We start from the raw sequence: 25,130 nt of genomic DNA, 5'->3' as shown, positions 1-25,130 counted from the left end.
TATGGGGATATATATATATATACCTATAGCTGATTCACTTTGTTATACAGCAGAAACTAACACAACATTGTAAAGCAATTATACTTCAGTAAAGATGTAAAAAAATAAATAAAAAAGAATAAGTACCTACCTCCCAAGAGTTTGATGAAGATTCAACAGCATTGAGCACATAGTTCATGCCAGTCATTGAGAGTTGTTGTTGGATCTGCTGCTCCAGGTGGGGGACAAGGCGGGGAAGGGATGACCACCTGGATGCCTTGGACAGTGGCAGCTCTACCATTCAGACCCAGGCTCACACCCTTCTTCCTGTAGATCAACAGAAGTGTCGCTTTACTAGGGCAGGGACATGCTAATGGCTGTGAGGAGTGCCGTATCTATGAGGGCTTCGAGGGCCGAAATCCAAAGACCCCACATTGGCTCTCCCATACCCAAAGCCATGGTCACCTCAGGTCATCCCTCAAAGCCAAACGTGTGGACTGATCACTTCAATAGAGGTTTCTCCTTTCATTTCCAATGTGAAGATGCTCTGGGTGTCAAGTAACAACGGTCTGAGTTAAAGCAGCTTAAGCTGTAAAGATGGACGATTGGCTGCCACAGCTGAGCACACTCCGTGGTAAAGCAGTGAGGAGGTCTGCTCAGGGTTCGCTCAGCCTTCTCTGCTCTCCTGGCTCCGCCCCCTCCAGGAATTGCCTTGGTTGTCCCTGGTCTGCTTGCAGGATGGCTGCAGCCGCTCTCAGCCTTCTATCTTCACATAATGATCTCCAGGGAAAGAGAGCAAGAGCAGGTTCCAGAAACTTTCTAGAGAGAAGATGGAAGCTCTTTTCCCAGAGGCTGCCAGTCAATTTCCCCGCTCAGCTCACTGGCTTAAATTTGGTCTTATGATTAACCCTAGACCAACTCCTATGGCTTTTTGATGCTGATTGGCTTCATCTTGGTATGAGGGGGCCCAAGTATAGGCCTCATTCTGTCCCTGGAGCAATGGAGATGGAATAACCTTTGACTAAACAGAGTCCATCCCTGGAACTCAAGTCAACCCCCCAAACCTCAGGGCTGCCATTGCAAGAGGACAGGATTGAGATGGATGCTGGAGAGGCACCACAGGTCTACAACTCTGCTGGACCACTTTCTTCAATTCAGCAAACAATTATGAAGCGTCTGCTGTGTGCCAGGCAGGGTGCAAGATGTTTGATGACACAGGGACAGGGGCTCATGTTATTGAGAGGGATAAATGAGCCAACTTGTGCAAAGTGCCTGGGGCAGCCCTCAGCCCCAATACCTGTTCAGTATTGTCTTCATTACAATGAATCCTGCATGAGTATTCCCTGCCATCCAGCAGACAGACTTAAAACAATAAATTCCAGCAGCGTATGGAGAGGGGCAAGAGTAAGCCTGTGGGTGGCATAAAGGAGAGAGCTGACTCAAGGAGTATGTAGAAGCCTGGCCTCAGGAAGTGTATAGCCCACTGGTTCTTAACCTTGACTTCATGTTTGATTCACCTGAAAGAGACAGAGGAATGGATAGAGAAGATGTGGTATATACACAGAGTGGAATATTACTCAGCCATCAAAAAGAATGAAACAATGCCATTTGCAGGAACACGAGTGGACCTAGAGATGATCATACTAAGTGAAGTAAGTCAGACAAAGACAAATATCATATTATAAAATCACTTATGTATGGAATCTAAAAAAAAAATAGATACAGATGAACTTATTTACAAACAGAAAGAGATTCACAGACATAGAAAACAAACTTATGGTTACCAAAGGGGAAAGAACAGGGCTAAGGGATAAATAGAAGGTTGGGATTCACACATGCACACTACTATATAGAAAATAGATAACCGACAAGGACCTACTATACAGCACAGGGAACTACACTATAGTCAATATTTTGTAATAACTTATAGGGGAAAAGAACCTGTGCCATATAACTGAAACTAACACAATGTTGTAAATCAACTATACTTCAATTTTTAAAAAAACTCCCCACACCAGTTAGGTCACAATCTCTGGGGGTGGGACCCCTCACCAGGGTCAGTTTATCATTTTAAATATCCCCAGGTGGGGGCTTCCCTGGTGGCACAGTGGTTGAGAGTCCGCCTGCCGATGCAGGGGACACGGGTTCGTGTCCCGGTCCGGGAAGATCCCACATGCCGCGGAGCAGCTGGGCCCGTGAGCCATGGCCGCTGGGCCTGAGCGTCTGGAGCCTGTGCTCCACAATGGGGGAGGCCACAACAGTGAGAGGCCCGTGTACCGCAAAAAATAAAAATAATAAATAAATAAATATCCCCAGGTGATTACAATGTGTAGCCGAAGTCAAGAACCACCCCTTACAGGCTATTGAAGACATAAAGCACAAATACATTAACGAACAATGCTGAGCTGTGAGGGTGCATTAAAATGAACTATTGTGTTCCAGGCTCAGAGCAGGGAGAGGGCAAGGTAGGCAGGGGGCCTAAGGGGCCTTGAAGAACCAGTGGGATCTGCCTGATCCTCTCAGTGTGAGAGGAACGGGTGTGAGCAAATGTATGTGTGCAAACCTAGAGGGTGTATCAGTCTGGACCCAGCCAGGAGAGAGAAACCACACAGTAATTTCAACAAGGAAATATAAAAAATTATTAACTATAACAGCGTATTAGAATAAGGAAGGATTAGCTGCTAAGTAGAGAGAACTCTGAAGGCTATAGGAATGCAGATATCAGGACACCCACCCTCCCTGGGGCTGAAAAAGAGCACCCTGTGGAGAGCCCTCTGCCACCCAGGCAGAGCTCCAGACTTGGCTGACACAGCGTGGCTCACTGAAGGGCAGAGAAATCGCTGTGGTGGTACTCCAGCAGAACCTTCCAGGAACCTGCCCTCCAGATGCTGGGGAAAGCTGTCCACAGGGAGGTTTCTCATGGAGCACACGGATGGGGGCCACGGCTGAGACAGCGCAGGAGAATCAGGAGGCAAAACCCAGCAACGTCCCCTACAAGCAAGTGGAGGCTCAGAGAGGCAGCAGAACCTCCTCAGGGAATTAGCAAAGCTGGATTTCCACCCAGATCCATCTTTCCTGTACGTTCAGCCACCTCTCTGAACAAACAGAAATGCAAGATCCAGACTAAGATCGTTGACATAAGCTGCCCAGGGATGGAAGGGGTCTGTGCTCCGTGAAGTCAGTGGGGGGGGCTTCGTGGAGGAGGTGAGGCTTCCAATGGACCCTAGGGGGGCTTTTATTTTAAGGAAACGAGGGAGAAAAATGACAAGAGGTGGCTTCCAGGCTGCCTTTGCCACACAAGCCGCGTTGATCAATTTCACATGCAGAAGAGCCGACCTGGGCTCAGACGGGACTCAGCACAACCAGTAGAGGGAACAGTAAAAAAAAACTCTTGGGTGACGAGAAGAAGGTCCGAGGTAGAACAGAATCAAGGAAGCCCTTATATGCCAGAGAACCTCGATCGGAGCTGATGTGAAATCAACTCACTGTGAGACAGCCAGAACCCAGGGACCTGGGGCTCCTAGGACCCCTCAATCGCATGCCAGCCTCTCTGTGGAATGAATACAGGAGAGCAAATGCCAGCTCTGCAGTCACATACACCACTAGAGTACCAGCTCCAGCATTTAGCTGTGTGTCCTGGGGCAAGTCCCTCAACCTTTCTGAGTCCCAGGGTTCTTCATCCGTCAGTTGGAAACAATGATCCCTTCTTTGCAGGCTCGCTCAGGTGAAGTCCCCAGCACACAGCCTGGCGCACGGCGCGTCTTTCATCACTGGTAGATTCTCCCTCTCCTACTTTTACTCTGTAGGCCCTTCCTGTCTTTTAGGACCTCCTGCGCCTCTGAAAGTAAATGTTTTAAATTCAGGAATTCCAGATTCCTAAACAGGTGCACCTGGAGGAGTGCCAAGGTCTTGGCGGCCAATGACATCCTCTCGAGACTCGGGCTTCACAACTCTGCGCTCACCACTTGGAAGGAAAAGCTCGGGTTCAGGGGATGCAGCCACTGTGTTCTTGGCTCCCCAGCCAGATGGCGCCTTGAAGTGACGTTTCCTACCCAATGTCCGCAGGGCAAATAACGACGCTTCTTTATCTTTTAGGAGGAGAAGTCACCAAGCCGCGCTTTGCTCAATTCTTCCACGGCAGCCTGGCCAGTCTCACCATCCGCCCTGGCAAAATGGACAGTCAGAAGGTGGTTTCCTGCCTGCAGGCCTGCAAGGAAGGGCTGGATATCAATTCCCTGGAAAGCCTGGGCCAAGGAATAAAGGTAAGGAAGGAGCCAGCATCGCTCCGGGTGAGATGGTGCTTTGTGAGGCAGAGGCTGCCAAACACCAGTGCAATCCTGGACGTGGAGTCATTTCCTGCCACGTCACACCGAGCTGGTACCACGGCAAAGGTGCTGCCACAGCAGGGAGATCGGTGACCGTGACCGTGACCGCACAACAGACTCTGTGCCGTCTCCTGAAATTCCTAGATGAAGCCCTCGAGTGCAATCAGTTCAGTGCATAAAAGCAGGCACACGTTCAATGTCTACCCGGAGGGAGTTGCTATATTTCATTGTTTCCTGGGTTGGGGGGTTGCTTTGTTGTTTATTTGCCCAAAGGAACTGAGGGAGCAGTTACGCAAGCACAACTCTCAGAAATACAGAAAAGTAGGATTAAAAGTTTGGACCATGGAAACTACTAATTACAAAGGAAGGTCACCCCGGGGTGGGTGGAATTAGAAAGCAGATGCAGAGGTCACTGGGTCTTATGTTGTTAAGTTGAGGCCCGGATTGGGCTCCAGGCAATGTCTGGCTGCCAAAGGGTATATGAACAGATTCACAATTTCGTCATCCACACAACATAAAACTCTTCAAATGATCCAAGGGAATCCAAGCTGCATTTTGAGAAAAGCTCCTCCTGAGGGGCGCGGGATGTGGCTGACTGTCCTCGTCAAGCACCTCCCCGCCCACGATGGGCGGGGATAGATCTGGCCTCACCTGGACCGAGGAGCGCCTGCCCGCATCAGGCCTCGGGGTCCTGAGCAAAGAGCAGGGTAGACATTATCACAGCCCCCGCTCCATCATAGCGGACCCCAGTGACAGCAGGCAGCCCCTTGGCCTCCTCTCTGGGAGTGAGGGCGGCCCACCCTCTGTCTCCAGGGACACAGGACAGCCCCATGAGGCCCCAGCGGCTGTGAAGGTTTCCCAAGGAGGGAGTGACCAGAACAGAGGTTTCCCACCACCTCCCATCCGTCCCCACTCAGCACTGCCCATGGAGCTGCCCGGCCTCCCCACCCCAGGCCTGCGTCTCCTGGACAGGGGTCACCACTCCAACAGAGGGCCCCCTCATTTACACTCTCAGTGGCCAACTGCTTGTGGGGCTCTGACTTGGGCTGGCCTTGGAGGGACCAGTGATCTGGGCAAATCACGCCTCGACTTCACGTTGCAGTCACTTCAGCAAACATTCCGCGGACACCCGTATAATTTGGCTCTGGGCTGCGGAGAGGGACACGAAAGTGAATGTTCCAAGATTATTGTCTTTGGGGCACTCAGTGGCCCAAGCAGACACCTGTAATCTGGTGCTCCAATGATTATGAGCACCGACATTTACTGAGGGTCTCCTGGGTACCAGGCACTGTTCTAAAACCTTTATGCGTTTAACTCACTTAAGCCCCAGAACCACCTATGATAAATGTACCATGAATCTTCCCATTTTGCACATGAGGAATGGAGGCCTGGAAGAGAAAGGAAAGTTGCCAGGGATCCCAGAGTGAGTCAGGAGCAGAGCCAGAATGTGATCCCAGGCAGTTCTGCTCCAGAGCTTCAGAACCGGGAGCAACAGCAGGGAGGGAAGGCTCCTCGGAGGAGGTGAAGCCTGAGCGTATTGTTTAGGACGGGTAAGAACTAACCAGGAGAGAGGCAGGCAGTGGGTGGCAAGGGAGAGGGCAGGGCGGTCACTCTAGGCAGAAAGCCAGTGTTACAAGTGCCCAAATTGCAGGAGGCAAGCTAGAAAGTGGGACCAGAGAGGTAGGCAGAGGCCGGGTCACGGGGCCTTGTTAATGTCTGGTGTTTACTTTTTTTTTCTGTTGGCAACAAGCAACCATTGAAGGGCTCCAGGCGAGGCAGCATGATCTGGACAGGCGTGGGGTTCAGAATGCTCACCCTGGAGCCCTGGTCAGAGGGGGAAGATGGGAGGAGTACACAAGCAGGGTAAAGCATGAATGACCTTCCAGAACACTGTTTAAAATGCATGAAACGCATACACACAGGTGCTCTCGATAGCTAATCACCTGTCTGAAGGAAACTCACAAGACCGCCTGTACTGCAAAGGCCAGCGTTCCACCTGTCAATTTCATGGCAGCTGGCCCAGGCAAGCCCCTCGTGGCACATTTCATACAGATATCCTCACAGGCAGAGCCTGGGGTCTGATCCCTGGTCTACTGTTTGTATTGTTCCCTCAGTGTTTTGTCAAGCCAGTGAAATCTGTCCTCCGACAGATCCAGAATCCGTCCCCTCTCTGATTCTGGATTTGCTCCTTCCTCTGCGTGATCTTCTCTGCTCTAGACCATCCCATGGGGCCACAGTGGCAGGATTCCAAGCACCACAGAACACATAAACCAAAGATGCTGGACTTACAAGCCACACATTCTTAGAACTATAAATTAAGAACCATAGCAATCCCTACATAGCGGTCCTATCCTGTGAAAGAGGAAGTGCTAAATGAAATGGCACCCAGAGCTGTGGGGAGTGGAGGGGGCTCATCTGACTTTTTAGAATACCACCTGCTCAGAACCAGTCACTGCAAACGATCCTTTCCCATCCTTAGGGCGCAGCGGGCAAGAACTAGTTCACTGTATGAGAAGTTAATGAAAACACACACGATGTTACGGTGCACCCACTGGGGGCTATTTTAAGCTCATTATCCCTACTCCTCACAACAAATTAAATATTATGACCCCATTTCAGAAATAAGGAGGTTGGGGCTCAGGGACTTGGCCAAAATAAGTCTAGGCTCTTTCCGCCACAAGACTCAGATGAGAAGGCATTCTTGAAAATTCTTAAAACTGCTTCCAACCTGCCTTTCCTCCTTCGTCCCTCATTTCTTTTTTGAATAATGACTAATACTTTCTCTGCTGGCTCCCGGCCTCCTCCCTCCCCTCTGGCTAGTCCAAAAAGTGAGGGCCTGCCGTGATTAAGAAAACATCCCGTCTACTCACAGGGTCCCACGTGGGTTCCTCGTCTCACTTGTCTTCCCCTGGATCATGCATATTTCCAGCTATTTCTCCAGCATGTCTGGACTCATCACATGATCGAGGTGGTTGTTGTTATGTAACCATATGAGACACTGTGGAATCGCCACATTCCTGAAGAACACACGCTTCTGATTTTCATAGCGTCATCCCTGCCAAATTGTCATCTCTAGTGTGGAAGCGTGGGAAAAAGCAAGAGCTTTGGGACAAAACCCTCCTAGGGTCAAAGCACAGTATGGATATTCATGACCCGGGTGACCTTGGGCAAGGTACTTTAATCCTTTAAGCCCCAATTTCCTTGTGTGTAAAATGGACTTAGTATTATTTTGTAGTGATGTAAGAATTGAATAACATATATTTTTTATATATCCTTACATATATTTATATATCAGATATAGCAAAGAGACACATACAGATGAGATATATAGATATAGATATACATCTAGATATAGATACAGATCTCCCCTAGAAAACCTGATAACTAGGCTCTCAACAAATCACAGTTCCCTTCTCCTGCTGGGCTGACCTTGCACTTGGCATTGCTGATGCCCCAGCTTCTTTTGAAAAGTAATCCTGGGTGACAGTTGCAACAGAAGAGCCTCTATTGCAGGGAATCTTCATCTGTCCCAGCCCAGAGGAGCTGGCAGGGAAGGCGAGGTGCCTGGAGGGCCACAGCCAGCCTGTCCTCAAAGAACAGGCCAGGGCTTTCGGCAGGGACTTCACTGATGTCCCAGCCTGACCCTCCAGGACCGCTGACCATTCTGCTAAGACCATCTGTCTAACCGCTTCTTGGTTCAAAGAAAGGAACCACTGTGGCTACAGCCCAGCTTTCCAGGGAGAGTGAGTGCTGTCACCTTTTGCTAGGTCCCCAGGAAGCCATCTCCTGCCCCTGTGGAAATGCCAATACCATCCTGTGTCTCGCAAAACCAGAGACCGACTCTGTCATGCCACGGAAGACAACACAAACATACAAGCAAGACCTCTTCTAGTGGAGGGTTTTATTGATCCTGCAAGAACCGTGCTGACGGCTAGCCAGTGCCCACCTCAAGCCCTGTGGCAGTCCTTGGGGTGCTCTGGCAGCCAGACTTGGGTATTCACTAGAGATCCAACACATTCCCTAACCTGTCCTCTCCCTAGGAGGCTTCAGTGGGAGTGCCCTCTGCTGATGCCACGGGCTGCTGCCCAGTCCATCCTCCTGGATGAATTGCTTGATTTTCCTGTTCAGCCCTCATGCACGGCTCAGAGATTGGCCTTTTCTGCAGGGGGCATCATCTTGTCTCATGCTTGTCGTGTACTGGACCCTCTAGATGCTGAAAAAAGTCAGTGGACCTTGCCCTCGAGGTGCTCACAGTCTGCTGGTGGGGGGCACACAGACAGACAGATAGCAAAAGCATCAAAAGACTGCTACAGCAGGGGTTGGCAGGGACGGGGAGAGTGCAAAATACATGGAAACTTCAGTGGTATATTTAGAAGAATGACTTTCAATCTGCTCAAATGAGAAATGGATGATCTGTAAAACACTCAGAACTATTGATGATTCACCAGCATGTGGCATCTCCACGGCTGAGCACGCTAAGCTAGTGAGTCAGCCCCAGCAAGAGAGAGACCAACAAGAGGCCGACTGTAGCGTCACCTGTGCATATGCCCAGGGGCTCCTGAATCCAGCATAGGGAACAGTGCCTGTGACCAGACGTCGCAGCTCAGAGAGACGCTGCTCAGGGCTTTGAGGACAGGAGGAAACTGGATCATAGGGAAAGAGGAACAGTGAGGGCAGTGGGGGACCATTCACTCATTCATCTAACAGGGGCTTCCGGGGCACTAGGACAAGGTTCTGAGATTCGGGGATAACAGTCGGAGCCCCTGTCCTCAGTGAGCTCCTAGTCACTGCACTATAATAATTATACTACCATTTCATAGCACTATAGGAGTTCAGTGGGGACCTAAGTGAGGGAAGCTGGGGAGGCTTCAAGGAGGAGGTAACAATGAAACAATCACATGATAGTTGAAAGAGACAAAGACTGAGCTATCAGTTGGCTGGGGGTCGCCATGCAAGGGACTTATTATGCGGGACAATGGCAGCATAGTACTCATGAGATAACTACCTCCTGGTAGCGTCTGGACACAGAACAGGAACTCTTGTAAAGACATCCGAGTCGTATCAGGGAAAAGCTAATATAGATAGATTTTCCCTTAAAAGCTTGAAAACATAATCTACTTCATGGAAACAGTAATGCAAAATAAAACTACACTAAGATAGTATTTATCACCTATCAGATTGGCAAAAGTCCCAAGTTTGACAGCACGCTCTGTTGAGGTTTTGGAAGAACATTCTCATACGCTATGAGAGGGAGAGCATATTGGTATAATCCCTAGCAATGGAAAATTTGCAACATCTGTCAAAATTTAAACTGTATATACTCTCTGACCTAGCAATTTCCCTTGTAGGGATTTATACTACAGATATATTTACACGCTTAGGAAATGTTATATATATAAGATTATTCATTGTGCCATTATTAGTGTAAGACTGGAAATAACCCAATGTTCATATTATGAGACTGGTTAAGTAAATTATTTAATATTAAATAATATTAAACAACTTAAAAAAAAATAAAAGCTCTCCAAGACAAAAGCTAAGTGAAAAAAGCAAAGTACAGTATAGTATGTAACAAGCTACCTTTGGTGTAAGAAAGGAGAAAAATGGGAATCTATATTCATTGATTATATATTCATAAAATGCTTAGGTGTAACTGTCAGGATACGCTAGGTTATGCTGCAGTAACGAGTGACTAAAATTTCAGTGAATTATACAGCAATTTTTTTTTTATGGTGTGCACTTCATGCCCATTAAAGACTGGCTGCAGCTCTGCCCCCCTCACTGTGAGACCCAGGCTGATAGACCATTAGGGAACTTTGCAGATTTCATGGCAGAGGGAGAGGGACATGGAACCACGCATTAACTGGCTGTGAAATCTACCACCCGGGTGTGAACCAAACAATACCTCTGCCCACTTTTTGTTGGCCAAGCAAGTCACATGACCACTGTTGAGCGCAATAGGACAAAAATGTATATCCTGTATGGAAGAGTAGCATAAATAAGCATCTCACTGGGAGGGGAAACAACTAATTTTGAACAATAATGCAATTTGTCACTCAGAAATTAATGGAACAGTGATCACCTGTGGGATAAGGTTGAGGAAATTGGTTGGATAGGAGATAGGAATAAGATGGACACTTTCACTTAGCACATATATATATTTGAATATATGTGCTCCATGCTCCATTCAAAGAAGATAAACTGCTGGGAACACCACGGAAGAGACAAGTCTGGATCTACTTTATCTGGTTTGAGGACCCAAGTGACTCAGTGGGGAGCATCGTAGCCCCTGGGCCTTCACCCAGCGTGGGATACCAGGGACCCAGGACAGGACAAATAGATAACACACCTAGGGCAGCTGGCAGGCGTGTAAACAGCAAGTGATTAAAACTCATGGGAAACCAGAGTTTAGCACCTAGAAGGCAAGACCAAGAAACGGATCTAAGAGAGAAGGAAGGCCATTAACTTAAAAATGAACTTGAAGGTTGGAAACTAAAAAGATGGGACATGGGTCAGGAGGTGGAGTGCAGGGTGAACGGGGGAGCAGTTCAAGGCCAAAGTCAAGACAGCAAAAGGAACAAAAGCCCCAAGTTTCCGGGCTATGAGCTGAGGGCATGGCAGTCCAAGAACTGAAAGTTTCTGGGAGGGACCCCATAGTAGCCCAGAGCATGAGCGCACCAAAGGCTGGGCCCCAAGAGCACTGTGTCTGGGCTTTCAGAATTCATCCTGTGGCTTCCGGTGGTATCACCAGGAGTTTATAATCCACGGGGAATCTTACAGAGGAGGGTCCCGAAGCCCACCAGAGGGCAGCAGGGATCGCTTGACGGGTTAAAACAGTTACCTGTGCACACAGCTCCTGCACTTGCACGTGCTCTGGAGACGCCTGTGCGGGCCTTAGCGGCCTTTGCATGGAGATGGAGGGTCTCCGTGAGACTGGGTACATGGTTGATCATTCTCTCCTGTGACACTGCTTTCTGTCTTCCAGTATCATTTCAACCCCTCGCAGTCTGTCCTGGTGATGGAAGGTGACGACATTGGGAACATCAACCGTGCCCTCCAGAAGGTCTCCTACATCAACTCCAGGCAGTTCCCGACCGTGGGCGTGCGGCGCCTGAAAGTCTCTTCCAAGGTCCAGTGAGTGGACGCTGGGCAGCCTGGGGCTCGGCCAAGGCATCAGGGATGGTCCCTGGGAATGCTCTCGTAAAACAGGATTCACCTCTCTTCAACTATTGGCAGCTTCTCCGCTCTCCCTATGAGGACACCCCAATGGATCTGTGTTCTCTTTTTGTTTTTGTTTTTTTAAGTGAAATATAGTTGACATACAATGTTTTGTTAGTTTCAGGTGTACTGCTTAGTGATCTGATGTTTACATACACTATGAAATGATCACTATGATAAGTCTGGTAACCATAGGTCCCTATACAGAGTTATTACAATGTTATTGACCATATTCCTTATGCTGTATGTTACATCCCTGTGGATTTTTTATTTTATAACTGGAGGTGCGTACCTCTTAATCTCCTTCACCTATTTCACCCCACCCCCAACCCCCTCCCTTCTGGCAACCACCTGTTCTCTGAATCTATGAGTTTGTTTTTGTTTTGTTTTTTAGATTCCACATGTAAGTGACACCATACGGTCTTTCTCTGTCTGACTTATTTCACTTAGCATAACACTCTCTAGATCTATTCGTGTTGTTGCCAATTGCAAGATTTTATTGCTTTTTCTCATGACTTAGTAATATTCCATGTGTGTGTATATATATATATATATATATATACACACATCATTTATTATTATTATAGTATTAATATATGTGTTAAATATATACTATATTACAAATATATATCATATATATATATATATACAAATATATATATATATACACACACACCATAAATATATAAAACCACATCTTCTTTATCCATCCATCTATCCTTGGACAGTTAGGTTGCTTCCATATCTTCGTTAATGTAAATAATGCTGCAATGAACATTAGTGTGCATATATCTTATCGAATTACCATTTTTATTTTCTTCAGGTAAATAACCAGAAGTGAAATTGCTGGATTACGTGACAGCTCTATTTTTAGTTTTTGAGGGGAACCTCCATACTGTTTTCCATAGTGGCAGCACGAATTTACATTCCCACCAATAGTGTTTAGAGGTTTCCTTTTCTCTACATGCTCGCCAACACTTTTTATTTATTTTTGATATTAGCCATTCTGACAGGGGTGAGGTGGTACCTCATTGTGGTTTTGATTCACATTTCCCTGATGATTAGTGATGTTGAACATCTTTTCATGTGTCTGTTGGCCATCAGTATGTCTTCTTTGCAAAAATGTCTATTCAGGTCCTCTGCCCATCTTTTAATTGGGTTACCTGTTTTTTGCTGTTGAGTTGTATAAATTCTTTGTATATTTTGGATATTAACCCCTTACTATATAAGATTATTTGCAAATATCTTCTCCTATTCATCAGGCTGGCTTTTTATATTGTTGATAGTTTCCTTCACCGTGCAAAAGCTTTTTAGTTGGATGTAGTCCCATGGGTTTATTTTTGCTTTTGTCTCTGTTGCCTGAGCAGACACGTCCAAAAAAATATTGCTAAGACCAATGTCAAAGAGCATACTGCCTATGCTTTCTTCTAGGAGTTTTATGGTTTCAGGTCTTACTCATTTTGAGTTTACTTTTGTGTATGGTGTGAGAAAGTAGTCCAGTTTTATCCTTTTGCACATAGATGTCCAGTTTTCCCAACACCAGTTATTGAAGAAGCTGTCTTTTCACTTTATATTCTTGCCTCCTTTATCATTGATTAATTGACCATATATGCATGGGTTCAGTTCTGAGCTCTCTATTCTGTTCCATTGATTTATGTGTCTGTTTTTGTGCCAATACCATACTGTTTGGATTACTCTAGGTTCGTAGCATAGTCTGAAGTCAGGAGTGTGATACCTTCAGCTTTGTTCTTCTTTCTCAAGATTGTTTTGGCTACTTGAGATCTTTTACGGATTTAAACAAATTTTAGAATTATTTGTTCTAGTTTGGTGAAAAATACCATTGGCATTTTGATAGAGATTGAATTGAATCTGTAGATTGCCTTGGGTCGTATGGTCATATTAATAATATTATTTCTTCCAATCCATAAGCATGGTATATCTTTCCATTTGTTTGTAATGTCTTTAATTTCTTTCATCAATGTCTTGTAGTTTTCTGAGTAGAGGTCTTCTACCTCCTTGGCTCGATTTATCCCTAGGTATTTTATTCTTTTTGATGCAATTGTAAATGGGATTGTTTTTTAATTTCTTTTTCTGATAGGTTGCTGTCAGTGTACAGAAACACAACAGATTTCTGTATATTAATTTTGTATCCTGCAACTTACTGAATTCATTTATTAGTTCTAATAGATTTGGGTAGCATCTTTAGGGTTTTTCTGTGTATAGTATCATGCTCAACAAATGTTTATTAATTCAATTAAATTAACCAACCTAGCCTTGACAGAGCTCCTAAATACCATGAGTATGCAAGAGAAAGAAAAGGCATGGTTCTTGTCCCCAGGGATCTGAGTTAAATTAAGGAGATGAGACCATCACTGTGACCTTTAAATAACACCCTTACTGGCCTATCAAATCATTTCTCAGCCAAACAGCTGCTTGGGAGGGCAGCTAGGAAGGGGACCCCAGAAAAACTCCTGAGAAGCAGAAAGGGAGTCACCTGGCACCTGGAGCCAGAAAAAGGAACCAGAAAGACAGGAACAAGGGTTGGAAAGATGGGTCTGCTGACTGCCATGTTGCCGGGGCCTGGGACAGATGCCAGAATAAAGTCCACAGACGGCAATTGCATTCAACAGTTCTAGTGATGGGGAAAGTGCTCCCACCTCCACACTAAAGGCCTCCCCTGGAGGCTGGGGGTAGGGAGCCGGCACCTCCAGGTCAGCGTCACACTGCAGTGAAGAAGAGAGACCAGACTGGCTAGTCTCCAGCCCTAGGACCAGCCTTCCATAAACTGGCAAGGGGAGGGGTGTCCTCTGTAAATGGTAGGGTTGGTGCCACAAAGGCAAAAAATCTGGGAGCCCGAGCCCACCACCTACTTCCACACCTTGCCCACCCTGGAGAAGAAGATGGAGTGTCTCAGCCTACCCTTCCCCCAGGAACTTTGCCAAGGGATGCAAGTTGACGGCTGCCACCAGCTGAGTCCACCCATCATTCCCAGTGTATCTCTCTAGACCCTGGGGTTCTCCATTTTAGCTTAGGTCTTTGGTCTAGATGATCAGCAGAGAGTGCCAGTGACACACATGCCTGATGAGGTCTGATGACACTGTCAGATCTGTCAACATTTACTGAGCTCCAACCATGATGCAGGCTCCTGGGCAGCTTCCTATCTACATGTCATCTGCATTTAAGCCTTACTACTACAAGGTAATTAATTATTCATCCCCACTGTATAGGTGAAGAGACTGAGGTTCACAGGAGTCGTGCCCCTTGCCCAGAGCCTCCCAGTCCAGGAGTGGTGGCAGATCCAGGCATGGACCCTTGCCTGTCTCACTTCCGGGGCTTTGCTCTTGTTGTCACACCACTCTGGCTCCCAGATGTTTTTGTGGCAGTGTATCAGGAAAAAGGAGTATGATTACAATGGCAGTCTGCTGGCACATCTGGAAGAGGCACCGCACTTGTGTGGTATCCTTGTAGAGAGAGAACATATACGCTGTTCCGGCAGGCAGGAGAGTTTAGCCCTGGGGTCTCACTCAGTAAGATGGCTGTAACTAACCAGGGAGACAACAATTTATTTACCAAATCCTTATACACATGACAAGCAGTTGCTGTCTAATTAATGTTGCCATTGATTACTTTGTTAAAGGATAATTAAAGGTCTAATGGTTACTTGTTGCTGGTATAGAAAATTCCTATTTCACCCAGGAGCTAAGCTTTTCAAGTCCCTAGATTGCTAGTAGTTTCAACTAAAATGCGGCTTTGAATCTGAATGTCTGTTGACATCCTCAGAGGCTCTCGGGCAGTCAGGATGTCTCGTGGAGGACTAGAGGTGGCTGTATGTATCTTTGTCCATGGCCGGATGATTCCAGGGTTTGCTCTTCAGTTGCCGTGACTGCTGTTTTCCCAGGTGCTTTGGAGAAGATGTGTGTATCAGCCTCCCCGACGTGGACGCCTACGTGATGGTGCTGCAGGCCGTCGAGCCCCAGATCACCCTCCATGGCACGGACCGCTTCTGGAGACCCACTGCCCAGTTTGAAAGCCCCAGAGGGGTTACCCTCTTCCCCGACATCAAGATTGTGAGCACCTTCACCAAAACCGAGGCCCCCGGTGACTTGAAGACCACAGGTACAGGTGCACACTGGGTTGTGGGGGGGGGCGGATGGGACCTTAAATTCTCATGTAAAGTATGATTCTCGTCAATCACACTTCAGGACAACTGAGGTATTGTTCACCATAGCGGGGTAATTTATGATAACGGAACAAAAAAGCCTGGAAACAATGCAGATAAATAACAGAGAGGAATGAATGGCTTAGCAAATTGTGGTACCCCCATAGAAGAGGTATGATGTTGGAGGGAAGGCACTTATGCCAAACAGCAAGTTAAAAAAAAAAAAAGCAAGATGCAAATTACAGAGTAGCTACGTGGAGAGTGATCGCAAGTCTGTCAAGAAAAAAAAAATGTAGAAAAATGCCCAGAAGGAAACACATCTAATGCTAACAGTGATATTCTCTGAGAAGCAGGAAAACAGCCGACTTGTTTCTGCTCCCCTTCACTTCTCTACAACTGCAAAATGTTCTGTAGTACACGTGTATTATTTTGGTAATGAGAAGAAAAGTTAAAGAAGCATGAAGAAAAATATAGAGCTGCATCTTAATATATACACCGCAAAAGTCTCCTTCGGCAATATCACTCTCAACTCTCAGGGGACTTTCCAGTTGTTCTTCCCAACGGTTTCATTGTCGGGAGGGCTGTTCAGTCAAAGTAATTTGAATTGTCTGCCAGGAAGAAACACTGAGTTGCACTGAAAGCTACGGTATATTCGGCTGGTGGGGGGGAGAGGGATGGAAGGATATGGAAAGAAGGCAGGAAAACCTGGGGCCCAGATCTATGGGGGGAATACGAGTTTGAGAACCGTCCTTTGCTGCCTCCTCCAAAAGAATGTTTTCAACTCTCCCTCTCCCCCTCCCAGAGCAGCTGCTAATGATGTGCTAGTACCAGTGGGCCTGAGTTCCCGAAGGGCTGCTTCTATAATAATCCTAACTACCCACTGCCTTAAAGCATGCTGGTCCCCAGCAAATGGGATGCCTGGCAAGACAGCCCTTCTTAGCTCACAAAAATAGATGGTGTTATACCACCTGTCTGGGCAGGACCGTTTCCCAGTTACTCTCCAAGGTGCATTAGGTCGTGTGATCTTCCCTCTTGCCCTCATCTGTGGCTAATATCAGACAGGAAAAGGAAGGGCCTCCGACTGCGGTGGCTGCAGGCCGTAGCTGAGAGTATCTGGATTCCTGAGGCCTGACATCAGCCTATAGGCAACACAGGGACAAGCAATTATCTGGGTCCACATCTCACCTTCTGTTTATGAGAGGTGCATGCAGACTGCGTAGCCAAGTGCCCGAGAGCTATTGTTAGTACTTTTAAAATTTCACTTTTATCGTTGTAAGAATAATCATTATTATGGGTGCCGTAAACAAGCAGGCTAATGGCGTCTGCCACCCGTGACCCTCTCCACCACCATCTTCTGCCCTCAGCGACTCACTCTTTGTGCTGTTTCAGTACCAATGACATCACACCCCTCTCTCCCTCTGTGTTAGCTTACGTGTCTACTCACTCTCTACCCTCGTCCTGGAAGGTCCCTCTCTGTCTAGTTCTCCATTATTGCTGACAAAAACCTCTACCTTCAACCCCTCTTCCAGAAGACCCCACCACCCTGACCCCAGGCTGGTACCGTACACGCCCAACCACTATGTATGCTTCCAGCCACTAGCGCTCTCTCTCACACACGCTGGCAAGCCCTCGGTGGTGATTATCTGTTTATTAAACCAGACAAGGATCTCCTCCAGAGCCCAACTTATTGATTTGCCAGTAAGTCTCTGATCCCAGTACAGTCCCTTCAGCACAGTGGGAATCAAGGAAACTGATGGAAGATTTTGTCCATATGCAAGCGCAAGAGGACGAGAGAAAATGGTGGGGTGAACACACCCCCTACCTAGGGTGAGCAATCAGTCAGCAGTTGGGTCATAGGAGCCAGGATGACCCAACCTGACCTGACAAGAGTACGGCTCCCAAGAAAACCCAGAAACCACAGGCCATTTGAAAGAGAGATATACGTGTACCATTATTAATGACAGACTTTGTTAAGTGTATATTAACGTGCTTTTAGATTTTGCCAATGCTACACGAAGCCATTGAGATTGGCAAGCATTTAAAAAGTAAGTGTACGAAATTATTTATAACAACATATACCCGTTGAGAGCAAAAAATGTTTCTGGTATCCCTTAAAAACTAAACAAAATAAAATAATTATTTAAAATAGCTCTCTCATCTTTCGTGAATCCTTTCAAAATCTGTTTTCATAAATCTTTTATCATGCACAAAATACACCAGTCTGCTTAATGAGTAAATATACTTATTTAAATGATCTCTAGTTCACAAATTTTTCAATAAAAGCCCGCAAGATCAAAAATATTTGAAGACCACCGGCCCAGAGGTTGAGACTTCCACAAAGTGTGGTATCAGAAGGTCATGGTTGCCGTCCAGCTCCTCCCCTGTTGTCTGTGTGACCCCAGGCAATCCGCCGCACTCTACCCCATGGACTGTCCACTCCCCCATCAGTGAAATGGGAATGGTAACAGTACCCCCTCTAGTGTCTGTTAGGATTTCCTTTGCACTGTGCCTAGTGTATAGCAAGGACTCCATAACTACTAATCACTTTTTATTTTAAAGTAGGATTTTCATTTAGGACTGCCAACCTGTCCAGCATTCAAATACTCGGACACTCCCCTGGGAAACTTGGGGTCACAGTATCAGGCAAGGACAGCTAGGCTGTCCAGGAACCAGAAACACAGGAACAAGGGTTGGAAAGATGGGTCTGCTGACTGCCATGTTGCCGGGGCCTGGGACAGATGCCAGGATAAAGTCCACAGACGGCAATTACATTCAACAGTTCTAGTGATGGGGAAAGTGCTCCCACCTCCACACTAAAGGCCACCCCTGGAGGCTGGAGGTAGGGAGCCGGCACCTCCAGGTCAGCGCCACACTGCAGTGAAGAAGAGAGACCAGACTGGCTAGTCTCCAGCCCTAGGACCAGCCTTCCATAAACTGGCAAGGGGAGGGGTGTCCTCTGCAAATGGTAGGGTTGGTGCCACAAAGGCAGAAAGTCTGGGAGCCCGAGCCCACCACTTACTTCCACACCTTGCCCACCCTGGAGAAGAAGATGGAGTGTCTCAGCCTACCCTTCCCCCAGGAACTTTGCCAAGGGATGCAGCAGCTCGTCAACTAGACTAACCAATCTACTTATTTAATTATATCACCAGTGCAGCTCCACTTCAGCAATGTGTCGTTATACTGCTCCATGCCAGCCCCTCAGATACTGAAGAGTTAGTCACGCAAAGTGCTTCTGCCCTTGAGAAGCTCAGAGTCTGCTGGGAGAGACAGAGACACACCATGACCACGGGGAGAGCTATGAGAGGCTGGTGGAGGGGCGCTCATCTCCGGTCCCAAAGGAGAACAATCCTTCTCGAGCATTTATTCTGTGCCACACGTTGTTTTCAATCCTCTCAATGCCCTTACCCTCTTTACACATAAGGACATTGAGCGGTAGGTGGTTTCTCTAATACTATACGGCTTCTCAGAAGCAGCGCTGCTATTCAAATTCACATCTTTTTTTGGTTTTTTTTTTTTTTTTTGCCGTACGCGGGCCTCTCACTGTTGTGGCCTCTCCCGCTGCGGAGCACAGGCTCCGGACGCGCAGGCTCAGCGGCCATGGCTCACGGGCCCAGCCGCTCTGCGGCACGTGGGATCCTCCTGGACCGGGGCACAAGCCCGTGTCCCCTGCATCAGCAGGCGGACTCCCAACTACTGCGCCATCAGGGAAGCCCTAAATTCACATCTTTTGACTGCTGTGTTCATGCTCTTCACATAAATTCGTGCCGCCCAGCCTCAGGGGCTGCCTGGACATCCACCTGAGCAGTGGAGGTGATATTTGGGATCGCCCAGCCTCTCCTCCTGACCCAGCCTGAGCCTGAGGTTCAGTGACGGAGGAGGAGGACGGTGTGTCAGGGCCATGACCTGAGCTGTCCTCACTCCTGTGTTTTCCATGTGCCTGTCTTCCCACAGCCCCCAAATCAGCAGTTTTTGAAGAAATGCTTCACAACTTAGATTTCTGTGACATTTTAGTGCTGGGAGGGGACCTGGACCCCAAACAGGAGTGCTTGGAGATCAACCACAGTGAGCTCCACCAGCGACACCTGGACGCCACCAACTCCACGGCCGGCTACTCCATCTACGGTAAGGCCGTGCTCAGCCCTGCACCTGGTGGTCCCTTCTCAGTGGCCCTGTCCAGGGAGTCATGAGTGGGATGGCAGCTCCATCTCCTGTGGAGGTGGGTCAGGAGGGAACCCTTGACCTCAGAGCGTGGACTTCTAGCCCCTCCTTTGGCGAGCTATTCCAGTATCCGGGGGAATTGGCTCCCATTCCACTCCTGGGGAAATCTGTAGAAACTAGGCGGGTGCCTGCTCTTATCATGTTTGATCTCAGCAAGTATTACAGCAACATTTGGCAGATTGAGGCCATTCTGGTCAGAGCCCAATCTATGTGGAAATTCTGTGCTTCGGTTTAATTGGCTCCTCAGAATGTCTGCACTGGCACGCTGTCTGCCCCTAAACACCCTGAGCTCTTACCCTCACCGACTTCAGGAGACCCACACCGCCAGCAGCTGCAGCCTGTCTCCCCAGCCCCTCTTCTGCCTTCTTATGACAGGTGTGGTCTCTTGACACAGGTGTGGGCTCCATGAGCCGCTATGAGCAGGTGCTACGTCACATCCGCTACCGCAACTGGCGTCCAGCTGCCCTGGAGGCCCGGCGGTTCAGGCTCAAGTGCTCGGAACTCAATGGGCGCTACAGCAGCAATGAGTTCAACTTGGAGGTGAGTGAGTCCCGCAGTTGTGAGGGACGCCCCGGACCGCCCAGTCATTCATTTCGCTTATTCGGGAGAACTGCGGCCACTGGTCCACCTGCCACTCCCGGCCCACTGCACCCCTCCCTGCTCTTCTCAGGTCAGCGTCCTCCATGAGGTCAGGGTCTCAGACAAGGAGCACGTCAACCACCTCATCGTGCAGCCGCCCTTCCTCCAGTCTGTCCACCACCCGGAATCCCAGACTGGCATCCAGCGCAGTTCAGGTAGGTCACATGGGAGGAGGGACCTCAGGACACCAGGTGCTGATGGTGACTCAAGACCGTCCACGCAACAGTTAGGGTGCAGCAGCGCCAGAGGCGCCCAGAACTGAAGGAGGTGCCGGGCTGTGGAGAAGCTATGGGCCTGGCTCTGAGGCACTCACGGCCTCAGGAGGGCGCAGGTCACATACACAAGAAGTTATAAGAAATGTGTAATAGCAGACGTTACAAAGGGCTGGGGTAAAATTTTGCAAGTCCTTTTAGACCCAACTCAAAGCTACATGCTGTATGTAGCCTTCCCTGAGCCCCTCACACATGCTCACACACACGTAAGCACCACATTGCAAAGTCTCCCACCCTTACTTTTCTGTTCCAGTGCCTTCCATATTGTCTTCCTATCTGGCGGGCACTTCTGTCTGTCCCGACTGAACTCCACAGTTTCTAGCTCTCAGGGGGAGGGGAAGGGGGCTGCCCTATGCTTTGATGGAAAAAGCAAGAGATCAAAGAGAATGTGCACTTATTGAGCACCTACTATGTGCCTCTGTGGAAATTCACATAGATGATTTCATGTGCTCCTCACAACTACCCCTGGGATAGGAATGATGACGTCTACTATATAGATGAAAAAAGTGAAGCCCAGACAGAGTAAGGTTCTGACGCAGAGCTCTCCAACTGGGCAGCGTAGGGCAGACTTTAACCTACACGTGGATGTTTCAATCGTGTTCCATCCCCAGGGTGAGCTAGTCCCTCGCTCACCACGTCCTGCGAATTCCTTCCTCCTTCCAGTGGTCCCGAGCATCGCCACGGTGGTCATCATCATCTCCGTGTGCATGCTAGTGTTTGTCGTGGCCATGGGCATGTACCGGGTCCGGATCGCCCACCAGCACTTCACCCAGGAGTCTGAGGCTGCCAAGGAAGCCGAGATGGATTGGGACGACTCGGCACTTACTATCACGGTCAACCCCATGGAGGTAACAATCGTCACGCGGGGGCTGGGAGTTCAGAGCGGGGGCTGGGAGTTCAGAGCGGGATGTTCAGAGCGGGATGCCCAGCCCCACTGGTCCTTCCCTTCTCTGGGCTCCTCCAGCCTCTCAACCTGCATGAGCCACACTTACCCACCAAATGCATTCACTGCTTAAAAACGTGTGAATTGCTCTCACCCAACAAACAAAAGCAGACATTTCTTAAGGCAAGCAGCCACGTAGTGTCTGTCCCTGGCCTCCCCTGTAGTATTTAGCTCAGAGCTGACTCACTCTCAGGGACTCGGTATTGAATTTTTGATTAGCTACCAGTATAAATTAGATGGCTTTGCTCCATCTGCCTGCAGAGCTCACTTAAAGTCTCAGAATACGTTAATACAAAAACCCAATGGTAATACCTGCCATTTATTGAGCCCCCGTCATGCCAGCACTGCACGGGGTCCTCAACACGCACCACCTCATTTAATCTTCCCAGCAACCTGTGAAGTGGGAGTCACCCTCCTCATTTACTAAGGTAGGACCAACTCAGAGAGGGAAAGTAATGTACTCAAACTCCCAGAGCTGGTAACGGCACCACCAGTATTCAAACCCACGCCTGTCTGATTCTAGTTATCTCTCCAGTTGGCCATCAGCCCCCAGAATCCACCCATGAGTGTCCAAATGTCCCTGATCTGGACATAGGACACTCAAGAAAAGCCGCTTCCGTCGGGCCCTTTGGTCTGCCCATGGCTGCTGGGTGGGGGGAAAGGCAGGAGTAAGAAAGCGAGGGAGTCAGTGGCCATGAGGAGGAGCCACTGAGGAATGAAAAGTATCCCAGCCGGTCCCCAGTCTCCCCGCCTCACCTGGCCTCCTGCTCCAACTTCAGAGCCAGCGTGCCAATGCCGGTCAGCTCCCAGCGTGTGCTGTAGGGATGGGGCTGAGTGCACCACTCTGGGGACCCCAGCATTTCCACCTTCAGAGCGCTGAGCCTTGGGCCTAGGAGGCAAGATCATTATGCCTGGAGCACTCTGAGTACCCGGCCAGAGCGTGCTCACCAAGGGCTAACCCGGTGATGCCTGCAATCAGTGAGGCATGAGCAGGGAGAGCCTCTGGGCCTGTCCAGGAAAGACTTCTTGGAGCCTCAGCCAGGCCTTGAAGAATGAGTAGGATCTGGGGGAGGCAAAGGTAGAAGAGAAAACACTCCAGAGATGGGATGTAGCCAAGCATGGGCTCACATCTCTTATGGCTGGTTTATGAACTCAAAACATAAATCCAGAAATAAGATTTGACTGGAATTGCCAAAAAGCTGGGAGGAGGGGGAGGGCACTGGAAAAGCGTGGGGTAGAGTTTGAGGACACAAACCCCGCGGGTGAGGGACAGGCGTGGAAAATGAGGACCGTGAACTTTGTCCTTCTGAAAGGAGTATTTTTGAGGGGCGGCACAGCTGAGTCTCGGCGTAGAAGACCTTCTGCTCCCAGAGACATTATTTTCCCACCTGGAAGAGGCGTACAAGTTTAAATGCTATCCTCGCATTGAGAAGCAAGTCATTAAAGACTTGGACACCTATGTAGACAGGTTTCAGAAATGCCAGAAAAGAAACTTTGGCCCGAAAGCCTCCCTGAATGATGGATGGGATCGGCCTCAATGTCCAATGTTTAAAACGCAACGATTTACCTTGAGTTTGGGTCCTGGAATTTGCCATTTCTTGTCTTTGTCCTCTGCCCTCCGATTGTCTTTCACCAAAGGACTTCCCTTCCAGGAAGCCCATCTCCCAGCCCAAGGGTTTAGCGTCAAGGGAAGGAGTTGCAAGGGGCCCTAAACGTCTCCTTAATGGAGGGAGAAACTTAAACTCCAGCGTGGCCCCTGGTTGATCCCTGATGAGCGTTTCCCTTCTCTCCTTGCCATCCAGAAACACGGAGCCCCAGGGCGTGGGGAAGATGAGACCGAGGAAGAGGAAGAGGAAGACCTAAGCTCGAGCAGCAGCGACTCCGAGGGCAGTGACGAGGAGTATGGGGTGGGCAGGGGCGGACACGGGCAGGGCGGAGCCGCGCAAGCGCAGCTGGAGTGGGATGACTCCACCCTCCCCTACTAGTGCCCGCCTTCTGCACCCGCCCACGTGTAGCTTTTGGAAGCCCCACCCCGATGTACGCCCCAGCCTATCACGTCGCCTCTGACTTCTATGACAGGTCCCGGCAGGCCTTCCCCAGCATCCTGGAGCCCACCCTTTATGCCTTGGGTACTCCCCGCGTCCCAGCCCTGGGGTGGTTCCCAGAAGCCCAGCGTCATCCTCACTGGGGACTTCAGGGGGGACTTTGTCCTGTGGCCCCCACTTCTCTTGCACTGGGCTCACCCAGCAGCCTGGATCCGTGGGTACCGTGTTTGCTCTTCCCTGCAGGGGAGAAGGTCAGCCTTCATGTCGCTCCCCTACCTGGGCTCCACGTTCTCAGGGCCCTGAGGTTCCAACCCCCCGTGCGGGCACTGACTCCGTGGTGTCTCCACACCGACCATCAGGTTCTTCGCACCTGACTCTCCAGGCTGCTTCCTACAAGCAGGATGGTCAGACTCCACACACCGAGGTCTAAGTCCTCAGCACTTCAAAGGAACGTCCGTACCGAATTAAGTTTGCAGGGAAGGGTTTGCCTAGGCTGTCCCCACTGCTCCCCTCCCCCCGCCACACACACGTGCTCTTCCATTTTGGAGAGCCTTTCCCTTTGTCCTTTTTGAGGCCACAGAAGCTCATAGGAAAAGTCCGAAGCCAAGAGCAGGCCCTTGGCCACCGCAGGGCCTGGTTCCAGCCAAAGTTCTCTGAGAACCTGCCTTCCCGGCAGCTGCTGAGACCCGCGGTGCTGCCCTGCTGGGGGCTCCCACCACACGACACCATGAGGGCCAGGAAGCATGACACGTAGCCGCTGCCCTGGGTGACAGCTGTGACAAGCCCACAGCCAGGGATCAGAAGGAAGGGCTTCACGGTGGACGCAGAGCTGGGTGACAGGGGTGGCTGGGCTCTCCTGGGCCAGAGGGCGACCCCAAGGTTGACAAGGCTCTCACTGTCCAGTCTTAGGGTCCCTCATCCCCTAGTTCACAGTTTTGCCTCTTGAGAAGAAACACTCCTCTTGGATGTTTTGGAACAAGCATGAACTGCGCCGAGTCTGAAATAAGAGTTTGGAGATTTAACTGCTAGAAATTAGAAGCATCTTTGCCATAATAACAGCTTCTTTCTTCTCAGAAAAGGAGCAATGCTTTGGGTGGAGGGCAAATATATCCAAAAACCATTTCTTTCTTTCCTTCTTCTTTGTTTTAATAAGGAAACCTTTTCCATCTTCATCTTAACATGGACACTTTTGGAGGAGAACTGTTGCTATAGTAACTGGTCTGTGATCTTTTCTGGCGGAGAGTATAGCAGGCAAGAGCTAGGGCTGTTAGAGGACTTCCATGAGGCTCTAAGAACGTCTTTGTTTCAAATGTCTTGGGCTTTTTTTGTCCT

The 25,130-nt window shown here is 48.9% G+C and overlaps 1 protein-coding gene and 1 long non-coding RNA gene across 3 annotated transcripts in view; one reads left to right on the top strand and one right to left on the bottom strand.

The window, feature by feature from the left end:
* The window catches only part of CLSTN2 (calsyntenin 2), a gene marked incomplete at its 3' end in the record, with an annotated part of 635,319 nt that extends 611,581 nt beyond the window's left edge, over positions 1-23,738 (top strand). Inside the window, exons 10-17 of one of the 2 annotated variants that reach the window (XM_079922344.1) lie at positions 4,075-4,241; positions 11,290-11,438; positions 15,421-15,644; positions 19,633-19,803; positions 20,294-20,439; positions 20,570-20,693; positions 21,474-21,658; positions 23,556-23,738. In XM_079922344.1, the coding sequence (XP_079778470.1) occupies positions 4,075-4,241; positions 11,290-11,438; positions 15,421-15,644; positions 19,633-19,803; positions 20,294-20,439; positions 20,570-20,693; positions 21,474-21,658; positions 23,556-23,738 (1,349 nt within the window). The remainder of the gene's footprint in view (positions 1-4,074; positions 4,242-11,289; positions 11,439-15,420; positions 15,645-19,632; positions 19,804-20,293; positions 20,440-20,569; positions 20,694-21,473; positions 21,659-23,555) is intronic. The other variant, XM_079922343.1, reaches the window with a different exon arrangement.
* Positions 69-23,676, bottom strand: LOC307186799. Its single transcript, XR_013828467.1, has 3 exons — positions 23,321-23,676; positions 22,510-22,642; positions 69-306 (listed from the first exon to the last, which is right to left on the bottom strand). It is a non-coding gene; the product is annotated as an uncharacterized lncRNA (long non-coding RNA).
* Positions 23,739-25,130: the final 1,392 nt, after the last annotated feature.

The sequence above is a fragment of the Stenella coeruleoalba genome (genome assembly GCF_951394435.1).
Source record: "Stenella coeruleoalba genome assembly, chromosome: 5".
Classification (NCBI taxonomy): domain Eukaryota; kingdom Metazoa; phylum Chordata; class Mammalia; order Artiodactyla; family Delphinidae; genus Stenella; species Stenella coeruleoalba.
The sequence above is the reverse complement of the archived record's forward strand: the minus strand, read 5'-3'. Positions and strand labels throughout refer to the sequence as shown.